The sequence below is a fragment of the Macaca nemestrina genome, chromosome 13 (assembly GCF_043159975.1).
Source record: "Macaca nemestrina isolate mMacNem1 chromosome 13, mMacNem.hap1, whole genome shotgun sequence".
NCBI classification, from domain to species: Eukaryota; Metazoa; Chordata; class Mammalia; order Primates; family Cercopithecidae; genus Macaca; species Macaca nemestrina.
In genome coordinates, this window is record NC_092137.1 from 55918107 (window position 1) to 55944640 (window position 26534).

Here is a 26534-nt window from a genome sequence, read left to right on the forward strand (position 1 = left end):
TGTGAGCAAAGAGGCAGACTTATACACTGCTGGTAAATGAACTGATATGTACACAAAACTATAGTTACAACAGCCCTGCTTATAATAATAGAAATCTTGAAATGATATAAACATTTAAATATTGGAAATTGTGGCTGCGTGCAGTGATTCACGCCTGTAATCTCAGTGCTTTGGGAAGCTGAGGAGGGTGGATCACGAGATCAGGAGTTCGAGACCAGCCTGGCAAACATGGTGAAACCCCGTCTCTACAAAAAATACAAAAAATTAGCCGGGTGTGGTGGCAGGCGCCTGTAATCCCAGCTACTCGGGAGGCTGAGGCAGGAGAATCACTTGAACCCCGGAAGCACAAGTTGCAGTGAACCGAGACTGCACCACTATACTCCAGTCTGGGCAACAGAGTGAGACTCTGTCTCAGAAAAAAAAAAAAAAAAAAAAAAGGAAATGCACTCAGTTGACATGTTCATATTAAGGGAAGTACTCTGCAGTCATCAAAAAGTACTATTTATAGAGAACCAAATAGGAAAATCTGTCTTAAGAACATCAACCATTCCAAAATTAATATAAAAATATAATGTAATTCCAATCAAAATGAACTGGATATAATCATTTAGTTATTATGAAAGAAAAAAATGTCTAAGAACCACCAAGAAAAGTATGAAAAACAAAAGCGAAGGGGTCTCAGTAGGTATTAAACCTTACAACAGAGACACGATAATGCCTGGCATAATATAATAAACACTGGGGTTTTTTTGTTTTATTTGGTTTTTTTTTTTTGAGACAGAGTCTTGCTCTGTTGCCCAGGCTAGAGTGCAGTGGAGCAATCTCAGCTCACTTTAACCTCCGTCTCCCGGGTTCAAGTGATTCTCTTGCCTCAGCTTCCTGAGTAGCTGGGATTACAGATATACACCACCATGCCTGGCTAATTTTTGCATTTTTAGTAGAGATGGTCATGTTGCCCAGGCTGCTCTCGAACTTCTGACCTCAGGTGATCCACCCACGTTGGCCTCCCAAAGTGCTGGGATTACAGGCGTGAGCCATTGCGCCTGGCCAACACTGGTACTTTTTCATTTGTTGAAATTAAACGACAATCCAGAAATAAAACAAAAGTATACATATGTTAACTTATTGTATAACAGAAATTATATTTCAATTCAGAAGGAGACCGGGTGCGGTGGCTCACGCCTGTAATCCCAGCACTTTGGGAGGCCGAGGCGGGCGGATCACAAGGTCAGGAGATTGAGACCACGGTGAAACCCCGTCTCTACTAAAAATACAAAAAATTAGCCGGGCGCGGTGGCGGGCGCCTGTAGTGCCAGCTACTCAGGAGGCTGAGGCAGGAGAATGGCGTGAATCCGGGAGGCGGAGCTTGCAGTGAGCTCACATGTGTTACATATATAAATGTAAAAAAGGAAATAAAGATATTAGAAGAAAGTGAGAATATCTGTATAATCTTAGGACACAGACTTTCCTAAGCAAAACAAAAAACCTAAAAGTCATAAAAGGAAAACAAAGACATTTTTGTCATCACAAGGAAATTTTAAAGTTATTTGGAAAACAACACTATAAATAAAGGCAAAGACAAAAGACAATGAAGATAGACATGTTCTCCTCAAAACATGATAAACCATTAGTATCTCTAATATGCAAAAAGCTCTAAGAAAAAGATAACTGGCAATTCACAACAGATAAAAATGCAAAGTACACTAATATATGAAAAGATGCTGTCAGGGAAAATGCAAATTAGAGTAACAATGAGATACCACATTTTCCATGATCAGATTGATAACATTTTAAAATTAGTAACACTGAATGCTGGGAGAATATCAAAGTGCTTCAATTTTGGGGGAAGTAATCTGGCAGCTATATGGTAAATTAAAACTTAAAGGGATACATTAAAAAGTATAAAACAGATAAACATTTTGTCTTACCAGTCCCATTATTGAGAATCTATCCTATAGAAAGAAATAAATCAGTACTTAAAAGATTTATGTATTAGACTATTTACCACAGTGAGGTTTGGAGTGGCAAAAAAGCAAAAACAATCTTGTAATTTATTCACTGGAGAATGGTAGAATCTGTGGAAGAGCCATACTATAAAATCTTACTCAGCTATCTCCAGGAATAAAATCAGTCTACACAATATTGATTAAGCTAGAGTAGTACTAGGGGGCTGAGAAATGTGTTGGTATGATCCTGTTTTGTAAATATAAAAAACACAAAAAAATCCTCTATACATGTGTGAATATGTTTATTATCCAAATTGGTACGGGTATTAAAAAAAGAACGCAGATAGTTAACACTGGCTATTTTAAGTCCATAAAAATAAAGATTAGGGAGATTAACATTTTCTCTTTACATTAAATTAAATGTCTATATTTAAGCTATAATTTTTATGGTCAGAATAAAATCACAAAATCCTTTTCATTTGGAGGGAGGATGTTTCTTTCTCTGTTTGCAGGTGAAATTATGAAACTTTTTTAGTTTATAGTCTGCCAAAAATCAACATTGATGCAAATATCAGGATAATTATAAAGAGTGACTACTAAATGACAGTTTGATGAAGTAGATGTAAAAAAAACAGCAGGACTGGCTCTGTTAGTAAAATGCTGTCACTGCACGTGGTATTGTATCACAACAAAAGTTAGGCTCATTGAATCTAAATGTGAGCAATATGTGGGTGGGAAAATCACTACAACCTAGTCGTCTCACCCTTTACATAAGAACAAAAGAGTAGGACTTCTCACAATCATCTCATTCATAGAATATACACTGCTAATAAATAACTTCAAATGGGTAACTTCAGTTTTATCTCTATTAAAAATGTTGCTCCTTAAAACATTTTATACTTACACAAGGCCAGAAAAGTGTGCTTTGAATTCATCAAGACCAAGACTCTTCTTAGCAAGTCCTTGTTCATAATATAGTTTTTAATGTGATATGTGTGATGTTCCACACAAAATGTGAGTAACTCTAAAATTAAGGCAAGTAGCTGTGCTGTTTGATAATTATCTACAAAAGAAAGTAATCTCATGAAAATACTGAATATATCTAAATAAAGAATAAATAAAGCTTACATCCTATTTTATAACGAAATCTAAACTGTAATTCCTTTTTTTTTTTTTTTGAGACAAGGTCTCACTCTGTCACCCAGTTTGGAGTGTGGTGGCACGATTATGGCACATTGCAGCTTCCACCTCCCAGACTCAACTGTTCCTCCCACCTCAGCTGCCAGAGTAGCTGGAACTACAGATGTACACCACCATGCTAGCTAATTTTTTTTTTCAATTTTTTGTAGAGATGGGGCCTCACTATGTTGTCCCGGCTGGTCTCAAACTCCTGGGCCCAAGCAATCCTCCCACCTTAGCCTCCCATAGCGCTGGGATTACAAGTGTAAGCCCCTGCACCTGGCCCATTTCCTCCATTTTCATATCCATTAAAAAGGCTGTAGATTTTTACTTTTTCATTAGGCAGAAGCATATTATCAGTTTTACCTACTAGATAACTAAGACTCATATTTGCATAAAATATGAAATACAGAAAGAAGAGCAATAAAAATATATGAACATGATAATAATACCTTGATGGCATTGAGGAGTTCTTGGTAATGTTTCTGTAATAAATGCTGTATTATTAATATTAATAAATCTATAAAAGGGCCCACCGTTAAAAAAAATACTTAAAACATTTTGCCTAAAGTGGCTCAATGCAAATTTCTCAAGAAAAATTATATGCTTTTAGAAAAGACATTTTAAGAAAAGGATATTTTTGGCTGTTTGAATATCAAATGAAAAATATTACATCAAGATTCTTTTTTTTTTTTTCATACGGAGTCTTGCTCTGTCGCCCAGGCTGGAGTGCAGTGGTGCGATCTTGGCTCACAGCAAGCTCCACCTCCTGGCTTCACCCATTCTCTTGCCTTAGTCTCCTAAGCAGCTGGGACTACAGGCGCCCGCCACCACGCCCGGCTAATTTTTTTGTGTTTTTAGTAGAGACGGGGTTTCACCAGGTTAGCCAGGATGGTCTCAATCTCCTGACCTCGTGATCTGCCCAGCTCAGCCTCCCAAAGTGCTGGGATTACAGGCGTGAGCCACCACGCCCAGCCTAAGATTCTTAAGCATAATTTAATATAATTTCATATACACCTTTTTTTTTTTTTTTTTTTTGAGACAGAGTCTGGCTCTGTAGCCCAGGCTGGAGTGCAATGGCGCTATCTCGGCTCACTGCAAGCTCCGCCTCTCCGGTTCACGCCATTCTCCTGCCTCAGTCTCCTGAGTAGCTGGGACTACAGGCACCCACCACCACTCCCGGCTAATTTTTTTTTCTTTTTATATTTTTAGTAGAGACGGGGTTTCACTGTGTTAGCCAGGTTGGTCTCAATCTCCTGACCTTGTGATCCGCCCGCCTTGGCCTCCCAAAGTGCTGGGATTACAGGCATGAGCCACTGAGCCCGGCCTATATACAACTTTTAAAATATCAACTCATGATATCCATAGAGAGGAACTTAATGAATAAACTTGCATTTTTCTTTTCCTGAGGCTTTGGTTTATACATCCATGAAATGATTTTGAATTGCTTCCTGAACATCAAATTTTAATTTATGTCAAGGGCTCATATGGACAATCATGCACCCCTATTATAAGTGCTTTAGACAAGGAAATATTTTCTTGTTGTTTGAGACAAGGTATCACTATTTCACCCAGGCTGGAGGGCACTCGTGCAATTTCGGCTCACTGTAGCCTCAACTTCCCAGACTCAAGTGATCCTGCCACCTCAGCCTCCCTAGTAGCTGGGACCATAGGGACATACCACCATGCCCAGTTTATTTTTTGTAGAGACGAGGTCTCACTATGTTGCCCAGGCTGGTCTCTAACTCCTGGGCTCAACCGATCCTCCCGCCTCGGCCTGCCAAAGTGCTGAGATTACAGGTGTGAGCCACCACGCTTGGCTAGACAAGGAAATATTAAGCTGTAAGGAAATTATAAAATCACAGTCTTACAGAATTTTTAAAAAAATGACATCATCTAGTACAACTATTTTATTTACTTGAGATTATATACATAAATATTTTGGGGAACTACAATGCTATTGGGAATAAATTAGCATTCTTTCTAATAACAGAATGACCATCACACATAAATACACAAAATAAAATTCTGATATTTCAAGGATTGTTTCTACTTTAAATGCAAGTAAAGAGTTTCACTTGCTCCAGACCAATTTCTATAACAGCCAGTACTACAGCCAAAATTTGAACTAGTCCCTCACCATTAAAGGCAATTCCTGGCCAGGTGCGGTGGCTCATGCCTGTAATCCCAGCACTTTGGGAGGCCAAGGTGGGTGGATCGCCTGAGGTCAGGAGTTTGAGACCAGTCTGGCCAACATGGTGAAACCCCGTCTCTACTAAAAATACAAAAAAAATTAGTTGGGCGTGGTGGCATGCACCTGTAATCCTAGCTACTTGGGAGGCTGAGGTGGGAGATTGCTTGAACCCAGGAGGTGGAGGCTGCAGTGAGCCGAAATCATGCCACTGCACTCTAGCCTGGGTGACAGAGTGAGACTCTGTCTCAAACAAACAAACAAAAAAAAGCAATTCTTCTTTATTTCTCAATTCCCAAATTTTATTACAAAAGATTTTTTAACCTTGACCCTCAATGCTGTATGTGGAAATTAAATTGAAAAAACAAAAACAGGCCAGGTGCAGTGGCTCACACCTCTAATCCCAGCACTTTGGGAGGCCGAGGCAGGTAGATCACGAGGTCAGGAGATCAAGACCACCCTGGCTAACACGGTGAAACCCCATCTCTACTAAAAATACAAAGTTGGGAGGCTGAGGCAGAAGAATCGCTTGAACTTGGGAGGCGGAAGTTGCAGTGAGCCAAGATTGTGCCACTGCACTCCAGCCTAGGCGACAGAGTTAGACTCCATCTCAAAACAAAACAAACAAAAAAAACCAAACAAAACAAAAAACAATGACCTACAGTGTTAAACAAATCTCTTGTCTTCATCTTTATAACTGGGACAAGAAATTACTCATATCTCTAAATAGTCCAATCTCTGAACAGCCTCCTTATTTGAAACTGGCTCCCCTTTGACATTTGATGAGGCTGGCAGAAAAGGCATGGGACACTAGGTGTACACAGCACATGTCTTTATTAGTACCAAGCCCATACCTAGTATGCCTGTTCTAAATAGGAACAACTACTTTTTGACTCAGATTCATGAACAATAAGCATAAAGTGGTCATGAAAGTTAGTTGCAAAGTAACTGGTCTTAGTTACTACATTTCAAAAATAAGAACTAAATCCTCGACTTTCAGACAATGCCTTCTCATAACAACGTCAAAAAACAAGCTATACATTTTCAGGGAAAAAACAACAGAATTCCAACTAGTTTTCTATTTTTAATACTGGAGATAGTGGAATTTTTTCTTTACAATACAGACAAAAATAAATTTTTGGATTTTGTTTTTATGCCAAAATATGCTTTTCTTAGCCTTATATAAGTGCATTACACTTAAAGTAGAAAAAAAGTTTATAATTTGCATGTATTCGTAAAGTATGAATTTATACTTACCAGGGCAAATTGTGTTGTTTTTGTTTGATCCAACTATATTATCTAATAAAAAAATTAAAAGTTAAAATCAAATACTTCAGTAATAATATCCCACCTTTCCCTAGTACTTTATAATATACAATGCATGACTTCAATCATAATCTCATTTTACCCTCAAAATAACCATTAAGACTTAGTTGCTTCAGCAAAATTATAACTATATCTGCAATCTTTTACAAAAGTGGATGTAGCTATAGAATTATTAAAAGACAACATAGCATATATATTCTGATAAAAAGTAAGATTACAACCAGGGATAAAACCAACATATCTTCTTTTACCTTCTCCTATTCATCATTCAACAATTAGGATATTTCTCTTCATCTCATTTTTGTTTTTTTATTTTTAATTTTTTAAAATAATATTTGCATTTGATCATCCATTATTCATCTCATTTTTAAAAACAGAAAATACAGGAATTTTTAAAACTCCAGAATAATAAATGTGTTTATGCTTTAAATTTAAAAAACAAAAAACTCAATTAAGTAGGCCATTATAAATAAGTTCCAATTTCTAGGCATACATTCTAGAGCACATCAAGGCACATGTGCATAGGGAAACACAAGAATGTAACTGGAGCATTATTTGTAATAGCAAAAAGCTAGAAACAAATGCACATTAGAGGCAGAATGGCTCTATTACAGCATACTCATAAGAGAGGATTATGTAGGAGTTAAAATTAAATAAGAACTCTATTTCAATATGAATTAGATCAATATGAACAGGTATCAATATGAACAGATCTCAAAAATAACACTGGATAAAAAATACGCAGAATAATACGTATGACAGACATTAAATTTATAGCAACTTTGAAAATACAAAAAATAATACCGTATATACACATCATAACAATATAAGTAAACACAGGAGTGATAAACTCCAAATTCAGCATACCTTGAGAGATGGAGGAAGAGGGGGTAGAATGGGAATGGGAATGTGAAGGGGTACATACGAAACTCCAACTATATCTGTAATGTTTTAAAAAAAAATCTGAAAAAAAATATGGCAAGTTAGTTTTGCTAAAGCCAACAGGGAGTATATGAGTGTCTGTTATACTATTATCTATATATTTCTGTAAGCCGGAAGTGTTTTATTAAAATGAACATAAAAAATGCATTATTTTTATTTATATAAATGGAACCATTCTGCAAGAAAACCCTCTGTGATGTGCTTTTGTACCCATTCACCTTGATATTTTGGGGAAATATTCAGTTGATACATCAAAATTCAATTATTTTAACTGCTATATAGTATTCCATTATTTGAAAAAAACATATTTTATTCATTTTCCTACCACAAACAATGCAGCAACATTCTTGTACCTGTCATGCATATGCACAAACATTCCCTAGAGTATATACTCAGAAATGGAACTGATAGTATTACACAGGGTGTGCTCATGTTTCAACTTACTAGTTTCATAAAATTCTCCTAACTAACTTCCTTTTAAGTGACTCTTCAGGTTAACAAATATTTTCAGATAGTGGCTAATGTTCTATTATGCTCCACATATTTCTGATTTCACTAATTAAGTTGTAAGCTTTTCAAAGTCCTTTGCTTACATTAGTATGTATTATGGTCATATGATAACATATAAGATTAATGAAATCTCTGAGGTTGATGAAATCTCAGATAACTGTAATATCTATGGCTAAGTTGAATATAGTAGAACTCAATTTAAAAATTGCCTCCAAATTAGATATATGCAAGTATGATTACCTAGAGGGATATACTAAAACCATAGTAGGATTCTACACTCAGACTCCTTCAAAAATATTTTTAGATTTTCACTCCATTTTAATAAACTGAAACAGAAATTGCAGCTGATGAATTACGGGTGATGATTATATAAGAAAGAGAATATGGAAATGCAATTTTAAAAATACTAATGATAAAGCCTTGCCCATATATATCAGCATATATTGGCATATGAATGTGCATTTGGAGACTAAGTTAAAATATTTATACTATTTGCTCCTACTCATTCTAGATATCAACTCTCACAAATTTGGGGACAATGCTTTCTTTTGATAAGTGTCTACATCTCAATTCCTTAGTGTGTAATACTGTTTGCCACATTTTCTTTTTTTGTTTTCCACCAGTGGTCTACACATTCAGAGAAACTTCTGTAGTAACAAACTATAGAAATGGCCCCTGAAAGAACAGTCACTTCCATAACCCTAAGAAACAAGAAAATCGTAATTTTATATTGCAGTTTAAGTTTTTCAGTCATAATTTCCCTGTCATATAAAGTTTCAAGTAAATTGCCTGTTAGTTTAATATTTATCTCATCCTTCTTTAAAAACAGAAATCATAGCAGATAAATAAGAGATCCTACCCTTTTCACATTTGTCTTCTGAAGTATTGGTCAAAAGTGGTGCTGTGAGAACATGCATACAATGGTTGTAGAAGAAATTTAGAAATTCACTTTTTTCAGTTTTCTGAAACAGAATTTTTAAAAGAATACTGTTACTTTTGTAAATAAAAAACATCTTCAAGATTAGCAGTACATACCTTTTCCAGAACCAAAACAAAACAAAAAGAATTAGCAGTACAGATCATATATAAGCAGATACTTTAAGATACTATGAAAAAAATCAAACACTTAGTTATATATTGTGAAAGAACCAAAAACTAACTATATTCACTTCAATCTTATTTCTGTGGAACTGAAAATTAAGTCTACTTCATATTATATACTAAGTAAAACTGAAGGCAAGATAAAGATCAGATAGCATCACAAAATGTTTTTCTGAGGAAAATTATTCAAAATAATTTTTTCCAAAAGATGCCTGTGATATGAATATGAAATTCAATGAAGAACCAATCTATTGTACAACATATATAATAACAACATATTACTAACCATTTATTACACTTGCAAACTGCTAAGAGAGTAGATTTTAAGTGTTCTCAACAAAAATAGAAAACATATAAAACACACACAAAATAAATAACATGTAAGTCAGAACAGCATACACCATAATCACTATGGATCCCATTTGTCTTTCTCTCTTTGCAGTGTATTGAGTTTTTCCCAAGAATGTAACAAAGAGAGAAAATTCTCTCAACTTTAAAAATAACATTCAAATGTGGGGAAAAGGCACATATGAATCTGTTTTGGAAGAATAAAAATTTTTAGAAAGAAAAAGAACCAATTAAGCCCATGTGATAGCAACTTAACTACTTAAAATTTGGAACCCCAGATTTCACCAACTCTATCCAAATTTTAAAAACCACTGAATAACGTTATCAAGCCACTAGATGAAAAGACAAAATTTAAATCAATTTTTAGCATTTTAAAATTTTATAATTTGAAAATTTGGAAAATAATGTCTATGGATTTTGCCACTATTTTTTACACAAATGGGCATACAAATTTGTAATGATTTAAAAACAATGTACATATTCTCTAAATATGAAGGAAATTTTATAAAGAAAATATTCCTCCATATTGAGAGAATGACTATTAATATTCTGGAGTATCTAATCCTTAAGTATTAAGGAGTTAGTCCTTAAATCTTTTTAAATGTCTTATGTAATTAAGATCATTCAGTATAAATTTTTCCTTTTTTATTGTGATAAAATCACACAACATAAAACTTGCTATTTAAAAATTTATTGGTCAGGCGCAGTGGCTCACACCTGTAATCCCAGCACTCTGGGAGGCCCAGGTGGGTGGATCATCTGAGGGCAGGGGTTCAAGACCAGCCTGACCAACATGGTGAAACCGCTTCTCTACTAAAAATACAAAAATTAACCGGGTGTGGTGGCATGCATCTGTAGTCCCAGCTACTCTGGAGGCTGAGAAAGGAGAATTATTTGAACCAAAGAGGCAGAGGTTGCAGTGACCCAAGATTGCGCCACTGCACTCCAGCCTGGCGACAGAGTGAGACTCCATCTCAAAATAATAATAATAATAATTTTATCATTTTTAAGTGTACAGTTTAGTAGTGTTAAGTATATTCACACTGTTGTGTATTAAATTTTAAGAAATTAACACATAGAGGCCAAGGGCCATAAATGGAATTCTTAACATTTTACTAAGATTTTAATAGATTACAATTTTGTATTTTACCACAAATGAATTGCTGTAAGAATCCACTGCTACTTAAATACCAACTGGACAAATACTTAAAATACTTGTTTCTCAAAATTTTATTACAAAGCCACCTAAAACTGACTAGGTCAAAACATTTTTATCTCAGAATAATTTCTTACATTAGTTGTAGCCAGCATGTTCTCTGGATCAATTAGAGTACGAAGAAGTCCCATTAACTGAACAGCGCCTCCTAGCTCAGGATCAGTATCACAGATCATTTGTTCAATTACCACATTAATAAGAAGAATATCCTGGTGGCAAAACAAAACAAAACAAAACAAAACAAAACAAAACATGTTTCCATTAGACCTGGTATAGATCTAAGACAAAAACACCAACTGAAAGAGCAAAGTGAGAATTATACAGAGAAAAAAACAAAGAATGGAATAGCTTATTTAAACTTTTATTCCTACTGCTTTTGAAGGTTCTATAAAATACTACACTAGAGTGAAAAAAATGCCACTCCAGAAAAAAAAAAAAAAAAAGAAGAAGAAAAAAAAACCCCACAAAAGCAGAGCATGCTGCAACTTATAGGAAGTGGAAAACAATTCTTTAGCAGTAACTCTTATTCATTTTGAGTTTCAGATTCAGGCATAAATTTAGAGGTTGACTAAACAAACAAGATCATGTGACCCTAAGACATAAATTATCTCAGCCTCTAACTAGTAAATCCTTCCTAGCAAAAAAAAAAAAAAAAGAAAAAAACAGAAATGACCAAAAATAACCCAGTACACAACTCTTCATGCAAGAAGACACTGTGTTATATAACAATCTAATATCAGCTAGATTTGCTACATTAGTAACATGCTCTTGGGTTTTCTATTTATTTATTTATTTATTTATTTATTTATTGAAACGGAGTCTTATTCTCTTGCCCAGGCTGGAGTGCAATGGGGCAATCTGGGCTCAGTGCAACCTCACAAACGAGTCTCCTGCCTCAGCCTCTTGAGTAGCTGGGATTAAAGGCGTGAGCCACCATGCCTGACTAATTTTTGTATTTTTAGTAGAGACTGTCCGGCTTCTAAGCTGCCATCTCTATTTTCTGATTGGGAAATATAAATAAAATTAGATGTTTACATTTGTTTCATTGATTCTAAAACAGATTTCTTAAAAATTTTAACCTCTTAATTAAGATACATTTTGTAATTGATGGCATCGGACAGTCACTATCAGCCAAGTGGTAATCATGACAAAATTACATAAAAATCTTTTACTGACACTGTCTTGTAAGATCAAGGAAATATTAGCATCTGCATATCTTAGATTTGATGGATACAGTAAATAAGAGGAGAAAAGAAGAAATGGCAAGAGCAAGAATATTTTGAACCAGAGTAAAAATAACTGGTGGATGTTGTGAAAACATTTCCAGTTTGCTTAATACAAACACACAAGAATTTAATAAAAAGTCCATTAATTGGCTGGGTGCAATGGCCCACGTCTATAATTCCAGCCATTTGAGAGACTGAGGCGGGAGGATTGCCTGAGGTCAGGAGTTCGAGAGCAGCCTGGCCAACATGGTGAAACCTCATCTCTACTAAAAATATAAAAAAATTATCTGGGTGTGGTGGTAGGTACCTGTAAACCCAGCTACTTGGGAGGCTGAGGCAGGGAGAATTGCTTGAACTCAGGAGGCAGAGGTTGCAGTGAGCCAAGATCGTGCCACTGCACTTCAGCCTGGGTGACAGAGCAGGACTCTGTCTTAAAAACAACCACTAACATAATTTGCTTTACAGCAACTTTAATGAATGCTTCTAAGTATGTGTGTGTGTGTGTGTAAGTAATACAGTTGGTCCTCTGCAACTGTAGGTTCCATACTCATGGATTCAACCAAGTAAGGATGAAAAATACTTGGGAAAGGAAAAAAAAAAAAAGAATGGTTGTATCCATACCGAAACATGTACAGATTTTTTATTTTATTACTATTGTTATTATTCTCTAAACAATGTTTATTCTCTCAACAATACAGTATAACAACTATTTACATAGCATTTGCATTGTATCAGGTATTATAATCTAAAGTATAAGGGAAGATGTGCATAGGTTATATGCAAATTTTATGCCATTTTATATAATAGACTTGAGCATAAGTGGAGTTAGGTATCCTAGTGTCCCAGTGGGAGGGGAAGGTGGTTTCCTGGAACCCATCCCCCACAGATACTGAGGGATGACTATATATAACATATATATACACATACATATATAAAAACCAATACTTCTTTCAACTCATTCTGATTTGAAGAGCGCAACTATAAGTAGCTCCTCAAGTTCTACAGAACGTAATGGTCCAAATTCTTAAGTCTGTGGAATGACAAACACCCTGGACAGAAAAAAATGAAAACTCAATCGTTTTGTTTTGTTTTGTTTGAGCAGGATCTTGCTATGTTGACCATGCTGGTCTTGAACTCCTAGGCTCAAGAGATCCTCCCACCTCATCCTGCCAAGTAGCTGAGATTACAGGCATGCACCACCACCACATCTGGCACATTCTTTTTTAAAAGTTGGGGGGATTTCCTGATATGACACACTGAAGGAAATGATACTTCTATGCCATTTCTGCCACAAAGAAGTAACTAGAATCTATCTAATTGTGAGGAAACAACAGACCAACCAAAGTTGTTGGATAACAGATCAGAAACTTTTTGTTTTTGTCTTGGTTAAAATGGACATTACTGAGACAATGAATAAAATATGAATGAGTACTGTAGTTAGATGATAGTATTATAAAAATCTTAATATCATGATTTTGATAATTATACTGTGGTAATGTAAGAGTTTTTAGTTGGTGACAGTGAAGTAACTAGGGGTAAAGGGACAGTTTGTCATCATTTCTGCACCTTATTCCTCAATGGTTCAGAAAGAAAATAATACCCATGTATGCATATGTATTTATACAAATGCAAGCATAAAAAGAATGACAAAACAAATGACAGATAAAATATTAACAATTGGGCCGGGTGCGGTGGCTCACGCCTGTAATCCCAGCACTTTGGGAGGCCGAGGAGGGCGGATCCCGAGGTCAGAAGTTCGAGACCAGCCTGACCAACATGATGAAACGCCATCTCTACTAAAAATACAAAAATTAGCCAGGCAAGGTGATGCGCACCTGTAATCCCAGCTACTCAGGAGGCTGAGGCAGGAGAATCGCTTGAACCAGGGAGGCGGACGTTGCAGTGAGCCGAGATCGCGCTACTGCACTCCAGCCTGGGTGACAGAGTGAAGACTCCGTCTCAAAAAAAACAAAACAAAACACACAACTGGGGAATTTATGTGAAGGGTATCTGGGAGTTCGTTTTATTATTATTGTGACTTGGAGAAATTTTAAGAAATAAAATGTGACCTAATGCAAAATACTGAAAGGTCAATCTATAGAGATTAACTTATGTATTTCCTAACTTCTTTTTATGATAAATCTCAGATATATAAAGAACTAGAGAGGACAATACAATAAATCCCATGTATCCATCCCAGCTTCAACAATTATTAATTCACGACCAATCTTGTTTAATACACCAACTTATCTCTACACTACAGAATTTAGTTTGAAGCAAATTCCATATAAATATGTCAGCATAAATGTTTAAAATATAAGGATTCTTTTAAAATAACACAAATGTTATTATCATATCTAAAAAATTAACATGAGATTTTATTCTTTTTTTTTTTTTTTTTTTTTTTTGGAGACGGAGTCTCGCTGTGTCTCCCAGGCTGGAGTGCAGTGGCGTGATCTCGGCTCACTGCAAGCTCCGCCTCCCGGGAGATTTTATTCTTAAATGAGAAAACACCTAACAAATCCAGTCAGGTTCTCTAAGTTTTACTGAATGTTTCAAAGGCCATTAATATAAAAATATATGCAATCTGTGGCATAACAAAAAGACGACATTATTGCTAAATTTACTCTTTCTGCTTGGATAGAAACAATGACTATAGTAAAATATGTTAATATTTCTTTTTATCTTAATACATATTTAAATATTGTAACCCATGTTGCCATAATCAAATCTGCTCCATAATACTTTACCAAAAGGAAATGTTTGAATGCTGAGCATTTATTTTAAAAGGGCACTAAAATATCAACTGCCACTGAATATACAGATAAGTCATTTTCTGTTTCCTTCCTAAAGGTCACCACCAGCCCAGTATAGAATTCAGCATGTAGAAGACTTAATTTGGGTTTTTTTTTGTAATTAGATTTATCTTCTCTTGTGGACTAAATTATTTTGAGGCAACAGTTTTAAAATTGTAAAATTGTTAGCTCTCAGAAAATTCAGGAAAATGAAACCCCTTGAAGGTTGTTATAAGAAAAAAAAACACTGAGAAAGGAACTTTACTTTTTTTTTATTTTTATTTTTATTTTATTTTATTTTATTTTTGAGACGGAGTCTTGCTCTGTCACCCAGGCTGGAGTGCAGTGGCCGGATCTCAGCTCACTGCAAGCTCCGCCTCCCGGGTTTACGCCGTTCTCCTGCCTCAGCCTCCGGAGTAGCTGGGACTACAGGCGCCCGCCACCTCGCCCGGCTAGTTTTTTTTTTTGTATTTTTTAGTAGAGACGGGGTTTCACCGTGTTAGCCAGGATCGTCTCTCGATCTCCTGGCCTCGTGATCCGCCCGTCTCGGCCTCCCAAAGTGCTGGGATTACAGGCTTGAGCCACCGCGCCCGGCCAAGAAAGGAACTTTTCATAGTGAAAAAATCAATCGCTGCTTTTCTAAGTCTTATGCATCAATTAAACAAGAAATATTTCTAATTAAAACAGGAACCAAAGCTTGAAGAGTTAAGAATTCTGAAGTTAACAGTTTACTATGATCATGGTCTGAGATTGATTCATGGTCATTTTATGATAAATGCCTTTAATCACACACATCACTGAAAATGGAGCAATGGGAGTGTTAAATTTCAAAGTTATCTTTTGTAAAGGGTGGCATTAAGATAAACCAATGAGATTATAAAATTATTAATAAAGTAGGCATTTCTTTTTAAAGTCAGAATTAGCATTGTTTGATTTTTAAAATATATAGAGAGAACACAAAATAATACTTCTCTACTGACTATACTGCATTAGCCCAAGTTGATTCTAAAATAAAATCACTTTAAAAAACATTGAAAATAACTAACAAATATAGAAAGCATAAAGCTAAGGACACATTACAAGATTAAACACAAAACACATAAAACAACTATAATTTAATTCAATGGTAACTCATGTAAGCATCAAATTAAAATTGGGAATCAAAAACTTTCCTTAAGAAGAGGATCAGACATGGTGGCTCATGCCTGTAATCCCAGCACTTTGGGGGGCTGAGACGGGTGGATCACCTGAGGTCAGGAGTTCGAGACCACCCTGAACAACATGGTGAAACCTTGTCTCTACCAAAAATACACAATTAGGCAGGCGTGGCGGTGCACAGAGGTTACAGTGAGTCAAGAATGCGCCATTGCACTCCAGCCTGAGCAACAAGAGCAAACCTCTGTCTCAAACAAACAAACAAATAAAAAGGAAGACAATTATAATTACCTTCTACTTAAAACTAAGGCATTTTTAATGTTAAAAAAAAAGTACTTTAAATTATAGCTCTACGTTCATTTTGTCCTTAAAATAGCTTAAGGGGAAAATTTAAATATATCAGTAGTGGGAAAACACTATATTGGTCTCATTATTAAACTTTCTTTTTAAATTTCTTTTATTTCCACAGGTGGTTGGGGAACAGGTGGTGTTTGGTTACATGAGTAAGTTCTTTGGTGGCGATTTGTGAGATTTTGGTGCACCCATCACCCAAGCAGTATACACTGCACCCTATTTGTAGCTTTTTATCCTTCACCCCCTTCCCACCCTTTCCCTGAGTCCCCAAAGTCCACTGTGTCATTCTTATGCCTTTGCATCCTCATAGCTTAGCTCCCACTTGTAAGTTGAGAACATATGATGTTTGGTTTTCTATTCCTGAATTACTTCACTTAGAAAAATAGTCTCTAATCTCATCCAGTCATTATTAAACTTTAATTCCTACTTAAAACATATTATTTGAACAAACAAAAGCAACTTTTTAGGTATCCTAGGTAAGTACCTGACCTGTAAATCTCCTAAGGCTTGAAATTACATTTTATTAACACTTGAAATTTAAGACCAATATTTACAAATCTGATTCTATTATAACCTGTTTATCTCAATACTGGTTTGAATATCTGGGTTTTTTGTTTGTTTGTTTTTTGTTTAACAATAAACAAAATCAGTTGCCACATATTCTAATTTGGCCAAAGTCACAACTAGTCAGAAATCTAATATTTTATTTCCAAGAAAGATTAAGATTATGTTATGTTTTTTCTCTCAATAGTTTGCAAACACCCCTTACTCTACAGGTAATTCACATAGAACCACAGCATTATTACTTACGTCATCACTCTGCTGAGCTTCTTGCATTACAAACTCTCGGACCATAGATGGACTAAATTCTACTAGATAAGAAAATATATCTGTAGCAGCTGATCTGACTTGCAAATCATCCATGCCCTGATAAAAGGAAAACTAGGTTACTTAAGAGACTGTTAACAAAAGTTATTCTCACATTTCTTTTTTCTTTCCCAAATCCATACACTAGCTCTCAACTTTTTGGATTAAGATGTTTTACTGCGCCGGGCGCGGTGGCTCAAGCCTGTAATCCCAGCACTTTGGGAGGCCGAGGCGGGTGGATCACGAGGTCAGGAGATTGAGACTATCCTGGCTAACATGGTGAAACCCCGTCTCTACTAAAAATACAAAAAACTAGCTGGGCGTGGTGGCGGGCGCCTGTAGTCTCAGCTACTTGGGAGGCTGAGGCGGGAGAATGGCGTGAACCCGGGAGGCGGAGCTTGCAGTGAGCCAAGATCATGCCACTGCACTCCAGCCTGGGAGACACAGCGAGACTCCGTCTCAAAAAAAAAAAAAAAAAAAAAAAAAAGATGTTTTACTGCAATCAATATGCATAACCTCGCCAGTATGGTCTTCCTTTCTTTTATAAATATTAAAACTTTTAGGCAATTCAATGATCAGTTTCTGCAGATTTTTACCACTGCAAATAAATATTCAGAGATTTTAAATATAAGAATTGGCACAGGATTATAAGGCAATGCTTTACAAATGCTGTAAAATATATGGGAAGGGGTTTTATTTAAATATATGTAAAAATTTGAATAATGTCTCCTAGTCAAGACTTCAAAGTCTTCCAGAATCTGCCTTTTGTCCTGAATTTGCCAAGGTTACCCTTAGTAACTGTTTCTATTTTCTGTGACTCACCTAATAGAGCATGCTTTTGAAAACTCTTTTTGGGCATTTCTACCCTTTTGTGCAACTTAGTTTTCTAAGGTAGTAACCCTAAATACTTTTCCCCTCCAACACATGAAAAGTATGTGACTTATAAGTTACAAAATCTTGAGGTGATTCTGAAAACACTCCCCAACCCAGCAGTTCTCAAAAGTGTGGTCCAGGGAATCCTGGTGAGCGGGGTCTAACATCCTTTTAGGAAGTATACAAGATTAAGACTATTTCATAATAATAAATAATACTAAGCCTTTGTCATTTTCACTCTCATTCAATCACAAGTACAGTGGGGTTTTCCAGAGGCTGCGTGACATATCATATCACCACAAATTAAATGTAGAAGCTGCTTTGTGAATCTAGACACCTTCTATAAAGCAAGGTATTAGAGAGATTAGCAGAAAAAAAAAAAAAGTAAAACATGGTACTCTTTTCACTAAATTTTTTGTTTTGAAAAAATTATTTTTTCATAAAAGTTATATTGATTTCAATCTCAAGAAAATGTGGTGAAAAAAGTTCTATTATTTTTGTTAACATATAATAGGTTATCATTTTTAAACGAATACTTTAAAAATTTGTTTTAATTTTCCATAAAGTAAATACCAATGGGTAAAACTCATATAAACAAAAATCTAAGAATTATGCCCTAACCCTGTGTTGCAGCCTGAATCCCCTTGTTTCAGTCTGTCCTCATTCCACTCACTGATCTAAAAACAAAAGATATTTTACTGGCTTCTATGAAACACAATACTGTTACAGAAAAGAACATTCTTGCAAAAACGTGGGTTTTTTTACCCACTTGAAAGCATACTATATGCAAGTGATTACATACTGATGTTTAAAATTAAATAAAAATCTGAAACTGAAGATATTCTTGTAGTAATTCAATATAAGATAGCTAAACTATAGAACTGAATATACATTATTATAATATAGAGTTTCTCATCCATAATATAAGTCTATTACAAATTTACAACTTCAAAAACATGAAAAGAAACGGCATAATTACCATTACAATTTCAAGAGCTGGAAGAATTCCCAATTTTGCCAATGTTTTGAAAAATGCATCCCTGTTTTGAGGTTGTAATGTCTGAGAAAATGCACAAAATTCCTTGAAAAAATTAACCTGTAATGTTAGAAATTTTAGTGAGACGTTGATAAACATAAACTTGGGGCACACTATAGTAATAATTTACCATGGTGTGGTATTCACCCTTCTGAAGGATCTCATCTTTTTTGGAGTTTCCTGGCTCCTCAAAACTACATTAAAAACAAACTAAAAATTAGCACCCCATTAAAAGTAAAACTTGCATTAATGGACGCTGTTAAGCAGAAAGAGAAATCCACCAATAAAAGGTAAATGTAAGCGGGCTTTCTGAAAGATGCATCACAAGCTGCTTTTTTCTTTTTTTTCCAGTGAATAGCAGTGTTTGACAACACATCTTTCTAAGTGAACCTTTCAAATATGTTATTAGAACATTTTTATTACTCCATTGGGACCTTATAGGTCAACAGAGATATTTGGTGATAAAAGGCAAATGAGAGTATGCACACTTTGTTTAAGATGCTGGATTTGCCTATTGATCTATTAGTACGCAAAAATGCAAGATATACTTTTAATGGGGTGCTAATTTTTAATATGTTTTTAAATATCAGTTGTGAGGCACCAGGCTACTCTGAAAAGATGACATCTGGCGGGGCATAGTGGCTTGCGCCTGTAATCCCAACACTTTGGGAGGCTGAGGCAGGTGGATCACTTGATTCCAGGGGTTTGAGACCAGCCTGACCAACAGGTGAAACTCTGTCTCTACTAAAAATACAAAAATTAGCTGGGCATGGTGGCATGTGCCTGTAATCACAGCTACTCGGGAGGCTGAGGCACGAGAATCACTTGAACCCAGGTGGCAGAGGTTGCAGTGAGTTGAAATCGTGCCACTGCACTCCAGCCTGGGCAAAAGAGCAAGACTCTTTTTCAAAAAGAAAAAATAAAAAAAGATGAGATCTTTCAGAAGGTTAACATTGACCAATTAACTCTTTAAAGACATTCAGTGCAAAAATGCCAGGTAAGAAATTTGTTTTGAATTATGAACACATATTTTCACAGAAACCATCCTGTAACTCAACTCTAGCTGGGTCCCCAGTAATCTCCCAAAAACATAATACTGGTTTAAGGACTGAAATGTACATCAAAGCTTCCCTAGTCTAAAACACCACTATTACAATTGAGAAAACTAAGTAGGTTACTAGTAAGTAACTACACTAAAGATGACTTACAGGTTTTAAATCAGCCATCTTTCATTATTTTGTGAAATCCCAATAAATTAAAATCTGAAACTGAAGATATTATTTTAGTAATTCAATATCAGATAGCTAAATTATAGAACTGAATATGCATTACTATAATATATACTTTCCCTTCTCATCTCATTATATTTGAAAAAAATGTCAAACATCTGGCAAACGGCAATCACTATTCTCTTCCTCAAAATGGTTTATATCTCAAAGAAAATGCTTATAATAAAAAACAAAAAATCTCCAAAGAACCAAATTATTTACATCATTTATTCAGGAAGCATTTTCCTTATCTCTTGTTTAAAAAGAAAAGCATTGTGGCTGGGCGCAGTGGCTCATGCCTGTAATCCCAGCACTTTGGGAGGCTGAGGCGGGCGGATCACCTCAGGTCAGGAGTTCGAGACCAGCCTGACCAACATGGAGAAACTCCGTCTCTACTAAAAATACAAAATTAGCTGGGCGTGGTGACGCATGTCTGTAATCCCAGCTACTCGGGAAGCTGAGGCAGGAGAATCGCTTGAACCTGGGAGGCAGAGGTTGCGGTCAGCCGAGATGGCACCATTGCACTCCAGCCTGGGCAACAAGAGCGAAACTCCGCCTCAAAAAAAAAAAAAAAAAAAAAGAAAAAAAGAAGCATCGCTATAATGTAAACTTCTGCAACTATAAAAACGTCTGAGTTTTGTAGTTGTGTTCTAACATAAGGCACTTATCTGGTTTGGGGATTTATAAGGCATACAATGGTGGGGAGTGATACATCAGAGCATCCTAAGAATTTTCTAAAATATACAAATTCTAGAAACAAACAAATTTTAGAAACTCTGAATAATCATTTTGCAGTTCAATTTAAATACACACTTTTCATCTCTTACTAATCTAATTACAAAAAATTGTCTCAAGTTAGCAAATTCAAGATTAAAAGCTGTGCATGTCAAAAGAATAAGTGCTCTATAAGAGTTTGAATTTCATAACTTACCAATTCACGCCGTTTATCATCATCTGTAGCCTCATCTGTTAATTGTGCAAAAACTTCAGACAAAAACTTCTCATCTTCCTGCATGAAAAAAATAATTACTATGAAATATTAACAAAAAGATAAGGTTATACTCATTTATATGACTTACACAAATTATAAAAAATAGCTGACAAGTAGCATTTTCATTATGAAACCTAATATTCTGGGGTATATTTGTGTGTTAAAATTTTGTAAAATTTGATTACACCATTCAATTCTTGTTATAAATACATCAATATCTACTTTAACTAAAAACCTCAACTACAAATAACTCTTTGGAAACCAAAAATATTTGTTCTAGAGGTGTTATGTGAAAACTCACCGAATTTAGATTCTCTAGCCCCCTTTCAGGGTCTACTTTCTCTTAATTTAAACATAATTCAAACAAGTCTAAGGATCTTATTGTTAGTCCATAACAGATTAGAAAAACAGAAGAATTATAAGACAAGGAACAAGGAAAACAGTAAAGGAGGCTGAATTCTGGCAGCAGATAAAGTTACAAAGCTATTTAAAATACAAGAACTCATAAAATACAGTAACCTACAACTGGTGCAGAGTCTTACACGTTCTTGTGGTCCCCAAGGATATAACTAAATGACAAAACACTACAATAACTGCTTTTCATACTAATGACTCTGAGGTATTAAAAAGAAAGACAAGTGCTAATTTCTCCAGGTGTTGTTTAAAAGGACAAACAAAAATTTAGTCAAGCATGTACTTTTAAAAAATAAATTTGTGGGCTGGGTGCGGTGGCTCACGCCTGCAATTCCAGCACTTTGGGAGGCTGAGGCGGGTGGATCACCTGAGGTCGAGAGTTTGAGACCAGCCTGACCAACATGGAGTAACCCCATCTCTACTAAGAATACAAAACTAGCCAGGCGTGGTGGCACATGCCTGTAATCCCAGCTACTAGGGAGGCTGAGACAGGAGAATCGCTTGAACCTGGGAGGCAGAGGTTGCGGTGAGCCGAGACTGTGTCATTGCACTCCAGCCTGGGCAACAACTCAACAACAACAACAACAACAAAATAATAATAATCATAAATAAATTTGTGTGTCTAAAGTCTAGAAGGAGTACACGTTAGAATGTTAACTATGGTTATTGCTTGGTGATAGGTTATGAGTGATTTTCTTTTTTGATTATCTATATTTTCTAATTTTCTACGAAGACTATTAAATTACAAAAGAAAAAATGGGCATAAATATTAAAATTCACCTTAGAGAAGATTTCATCAAAATCTGCTAAAAAATTGATGGAAATTATTGGTGGTTTTAAGCTTCAGTTATCTTCAAAATTCATTTTTATGAAATGTAATTTCCATTAAAGTAACTTGTTCTAAAAAAGTTTATAACAATAGTATCTGTAGAGTTGATAGTAAAATAAAACCCTAACATTTAAAGGATACACTCCCAACTACCTGTCCTTTTTCTTACTGAGGATCATACATTAAGTGGTATCAATCCCTTAAGTCCTTTTTGAAATAAGGTGGAACTTATATTTTTAAAAAATGAATAGAAACCACTACGTACAATCAGAGTATAACATGCTATTCCACTAAAAATCAATTGGTGCTACTCAAAGACAAGACACTGGTAGATAAATCATTTAGTTTGACTCAGAATGGTGTTTCCTTTGGTATTTCATTGACTCCTTTTGGACCTCATGCATTGCAGCCTGAACATCCATCTTTTGAGGGAGTTTATATGCATATGTAATCTTTTATTTAGCCCTTAAGTTACTTTTTCCTTTTTCTTTTTCTTGAGTCTCACTCTGTTGCCCAGGCTGGAGTGCAGTGGTACAAACATGGCTCACTGTAGCCTGGACCTCCTGGACTCAAGCAATCTTCCTCCCTCAGACTCCCATGTAACAGAGACCGTGGGCACGTGCCACCACACCTGCCTAATTTTTTAAACTTTTTGTAGAGATGGGGGGTGGTTCACTTTGTTGCCCAGGCTGGTATCGAACTCCTGGCCTCAAGCAATCCTCCCACCTCAGCCTCCCAAAGTGCCAGGACTACAGCCATGAGCCACCATGCCCAGCCTACTTTTTCCAAATACTTTTAGTCTCAATATTTTAGGTTAGGGTGAGTAAGTACATATTTACCTCCATTCACACCTTTTATAAATTTCTATTTTCCTGCATCTGTTGTAGATTACATCTTCATCCTTTACTACCTGAAAATTTAACTTTTTCAAAATATTTTCATAAGAAAAAAGTTCCAACTCCTTGATAAATGCAATTTCCCACTTGAATTCTTCTTATATGATTCGGTACTTGTGAGCTGATAAGTAGAACTGCATAAAATATTACAGATAGAAGCAATCTCAATTATTACAGTCCAGTAAGAGAATGTGGATTCCTAGTATTTTTTCCTGATTTCCAGCATTACTCTTGCTATTATTCATTAAGCTATAAAAGCACTCTGTTCCAATATATTTATGAAGGAAGCAAATAATCAATAACTTAAAGCCTATCATATAGTTGAAATACTTACTCCAAAATCTCTGGTTCTCCAAGTAATCAAACTAATCTCTTTAGTTTTTCTTTTCTATTTGGTTTTAACAGCTCTTGTTTTAATAAAACCTATATATTTAAGTCAAAATTTGTGTGGCTGCTTTTCTGGATAACATAAAAAAAACACTGTGGGGAAAAAAAGAGGTTGCTTCTAAACAGTCTAAATCAAACTCTTTTCTTTGCAGTAATATAAATACAGGGCAAACAAAAGAAAAAATAGAACCCATTCATTTTTAGAAACATATAAACACAGAAACTTAGAATTAGATCAGATTTTGCAACATTGTTACAGAGACTGTCAAGTGCAATTTTAAATTTCAAGAGACTGAGGTCCAAAAAGTGAATTTTTCTGAGGGTAGTTAGTGACAGATGGATTTAGAATCCAGGCCTCCCAAATAATTAATGAGTTTTTTGTCACTCCTACTAGGTAAACCACAGGACAGGTTCCTAAGTATTTCAAACTTCAAACATAGTTTGAAGTTGAATCAAACTTATGAATCAAATCAAAGCGAAAGATACACACTCAAGCTGGAATGGGCCAAATCTAGTAAGATAAAATTTAATATATTAAATCCTGTACTTGAATCCAAAGAAAAATCCTAAAAACAAAATGAAAAGCCCTATTACTCTAAACAGTCTTTCAAAGAGTATTTGAAGATTTTACATATTTAATTTGTAACTGGGATGGAAAGTTAGAAATTTTTCTCTCTTGGTGCCAAAACCTTAGTATCTGCAAAATATGTTAAAAGGAAAACTAAACCGCGGATCCTGCTGGGCTAATTTTAAGCTTAACTCTTACCTATGGAATAGCAGAAATATGTATATAATATAATATATGTAAATGTGTTAAAATGTCAACATTTGAGATTTCTGTCCTCTATCATTTCTAGTAAGGAGAGAAATTAAAACGTTCTGTTCTGAAAAGGATCTTATTCTGTAGCTGTTTGTGCAGAAACAACCTCACTTTATTTGCTTTCAAAAATTTAATTTCTGGCTGGGGGCAGTGGCTCATGCCTGTAATCCCAGCACTCTGGGAGGCTGAGGCAGGCGGATCACCTGAGGTTGGGAGTTGGAGACCAGCCTGGCCAACACAGTGAAACTCTGTCTATACTAAAAATACAAAAATTAGCCAGGCGTGGTGGCTGCTGCCTGTTATCCCAGCTTCCGGGGAGGCTGAAGCTTGAGAATCACTTGAACCTGGGAGGCAGAGGCTGCAGTGAGCCAAGATGGCGCCACTGCATTCCAGCCTGGGCGACAGAGGGAGACTGTCTCAAAAAAAAAAAAAAAAAATTAATTACTAAAACATTTTAAAAGAATGTTGCTCAATTCTGGGCTCAGGGGATTTTGATCTGCAATTAGGTAGAAAATTCAGAGTCGCAAAAGTCTTCTGTTCCTATCATGCTTAAGACATTGTCGGCCGGGCGCGGTGGCTCAAGCCTGTAATCCCAGCACTTTGGGAGGCCGAGACGGGCGGATCACGAGGTCAGGAGATCGAGACCATCCTGGCTAACACGGTGAAACCCCGTCTCTACTAAAAAATACAAAAATCTAGCCGGGCGAGGTGGCGGGCGCCTGTAGTCCCAGCTGCTCGGGAGGCTGAGGCAGGAGAATGGCGTAAACCCGGGAGGCGGAGCTTGCAGTGAGCTGAGATCCGGCCACTGCAGTCCAGCCTGGGCGACAGAGCGAGACTCCGTCTCAAAAAAAAAAAAAAAAAAAAAAAAAAAAAAGACATTGTCAACATGTATTAGCACACATACTAGGAGCCAGTGACTATGCTAAGTACTTCCACATAATGCAACAGTTAATTAACCTAATTTAGGCTAGGATTTATAAGGACCTTTGTACTACCTCACTTTGGCCCAGTTACATAAAATTCTTACATATTCACTTGCCTTCTACAACTCACACAGCAGCAAGTTAATGCTCATTTAAGAAACCACAGGTGGCCAGGCGTGGTGGCTCACTCCTGTAATCCCAACACTTTGGGAGGCTGAGGTAGGCGGATCACAAGGTCAGGAGATTGAGACTGTCCTGACTAACGCGGTGAAACCCCGTCTCTACTAAAAACACAAAAAATTAGCTGGGCTAGTGGTGGGTGCCTGTAGTCCCAGCTACTCGGGAGGCTGAGGCAGGAGAATGGCGTGAACCCGGGAGGTGAAGCTTGCAGTGAGCTGAGATCATGTCACTGCAATCCAGCCTGGGGGACAGAGCGAGACTCCATCTCAAAAAAAAAAAAAAAAAAAAAAAAAGAAACTACAAGTGAGTGTACTAGATAGCCAGATAGGTATCTGGAAACACCTACTACCTAGCCAAAAATTTCTACATGGAAATCTCAGAGTGAGACTTTAGGAAATAAGGGCTTAGAGGCCACTGCAGGGCCAGGTATGGTGGTTCACGCCTGTTATCCCAACACTTTTGAAGCCTTGAGGCCAGTTAAGAACAGTTTAGGCAACATAGCAAAACCCCCACCTCTACAAAAAATAAAATAAAATAGAGACCACTGGCCACAATCTTATTTCTTTCCTTTTCACACATAGTTGAAAACACAATTCATACCCAAAGGAAAAAAATGCATTATATTAAAAAGACACTTGCACTTGTATGTTGATCGCAGCACTATTCACGATAGCAAAGTCATGGAACCCACCTAAGTGTCTACCAAAAGATGATTAGACAAACAAAATGGGGTGTATATATATACTGTGGAATACAAACGA

At 36.1% G+C, this 26534-nt stretch overlaps 1 protein-coding gene across 12 annotated transcripts in view; it reads right to left on the reverse strand.

The window, feature by feature from the left end:
• Positions 1–26534, reverse strand: part of LOC105465058 (protein phosphatase 4 regulatory subunit 3B) — a 72293-nt gene that overhangs the window by 21477 nt on the left and 24282 nt on the right. For 4 of the 12 annotated variants that reach the window (XM_071076717.1, XM_071076715.1, XM_071076716.1 and 1 more), the window contains exons 5-13: positions 21265–21342; positions 19009–19125; positions 17100–17216; positions 10837–10968; positions 8954–9056; positions 7510–7605; positions 6574–6615; positions 3578–3610; positions 2851–3009 (exon numbers count right to left, since the gene is read on the reverse strand). In XM_071076717.1, coding sequence (XP_070932818.1) covers positions 2851–3009; positions 3578–3610; positions 6574–6615; positions 7510–7605; positions 8954–9056; positions 10837–10968; positions 17100–17216; positions 19009–19125; positions 21265–21342 — 877 coding nt within the window. The remainder of the gene's footprint in view (positions 1–2850; positions 3010–3577; positions 3611–6573; positions 6616–7509; positions 7606–8953; positions 9057–10836; positions 10969–17099; positions 17217–19008; positions 19126–21264; positions 21343–26534) is intronic. The other 8 variants (XM_011713283.3, XM_071076718.1, XM_011713285.3 and 5 more) reach the window with 5 other exon arrangements.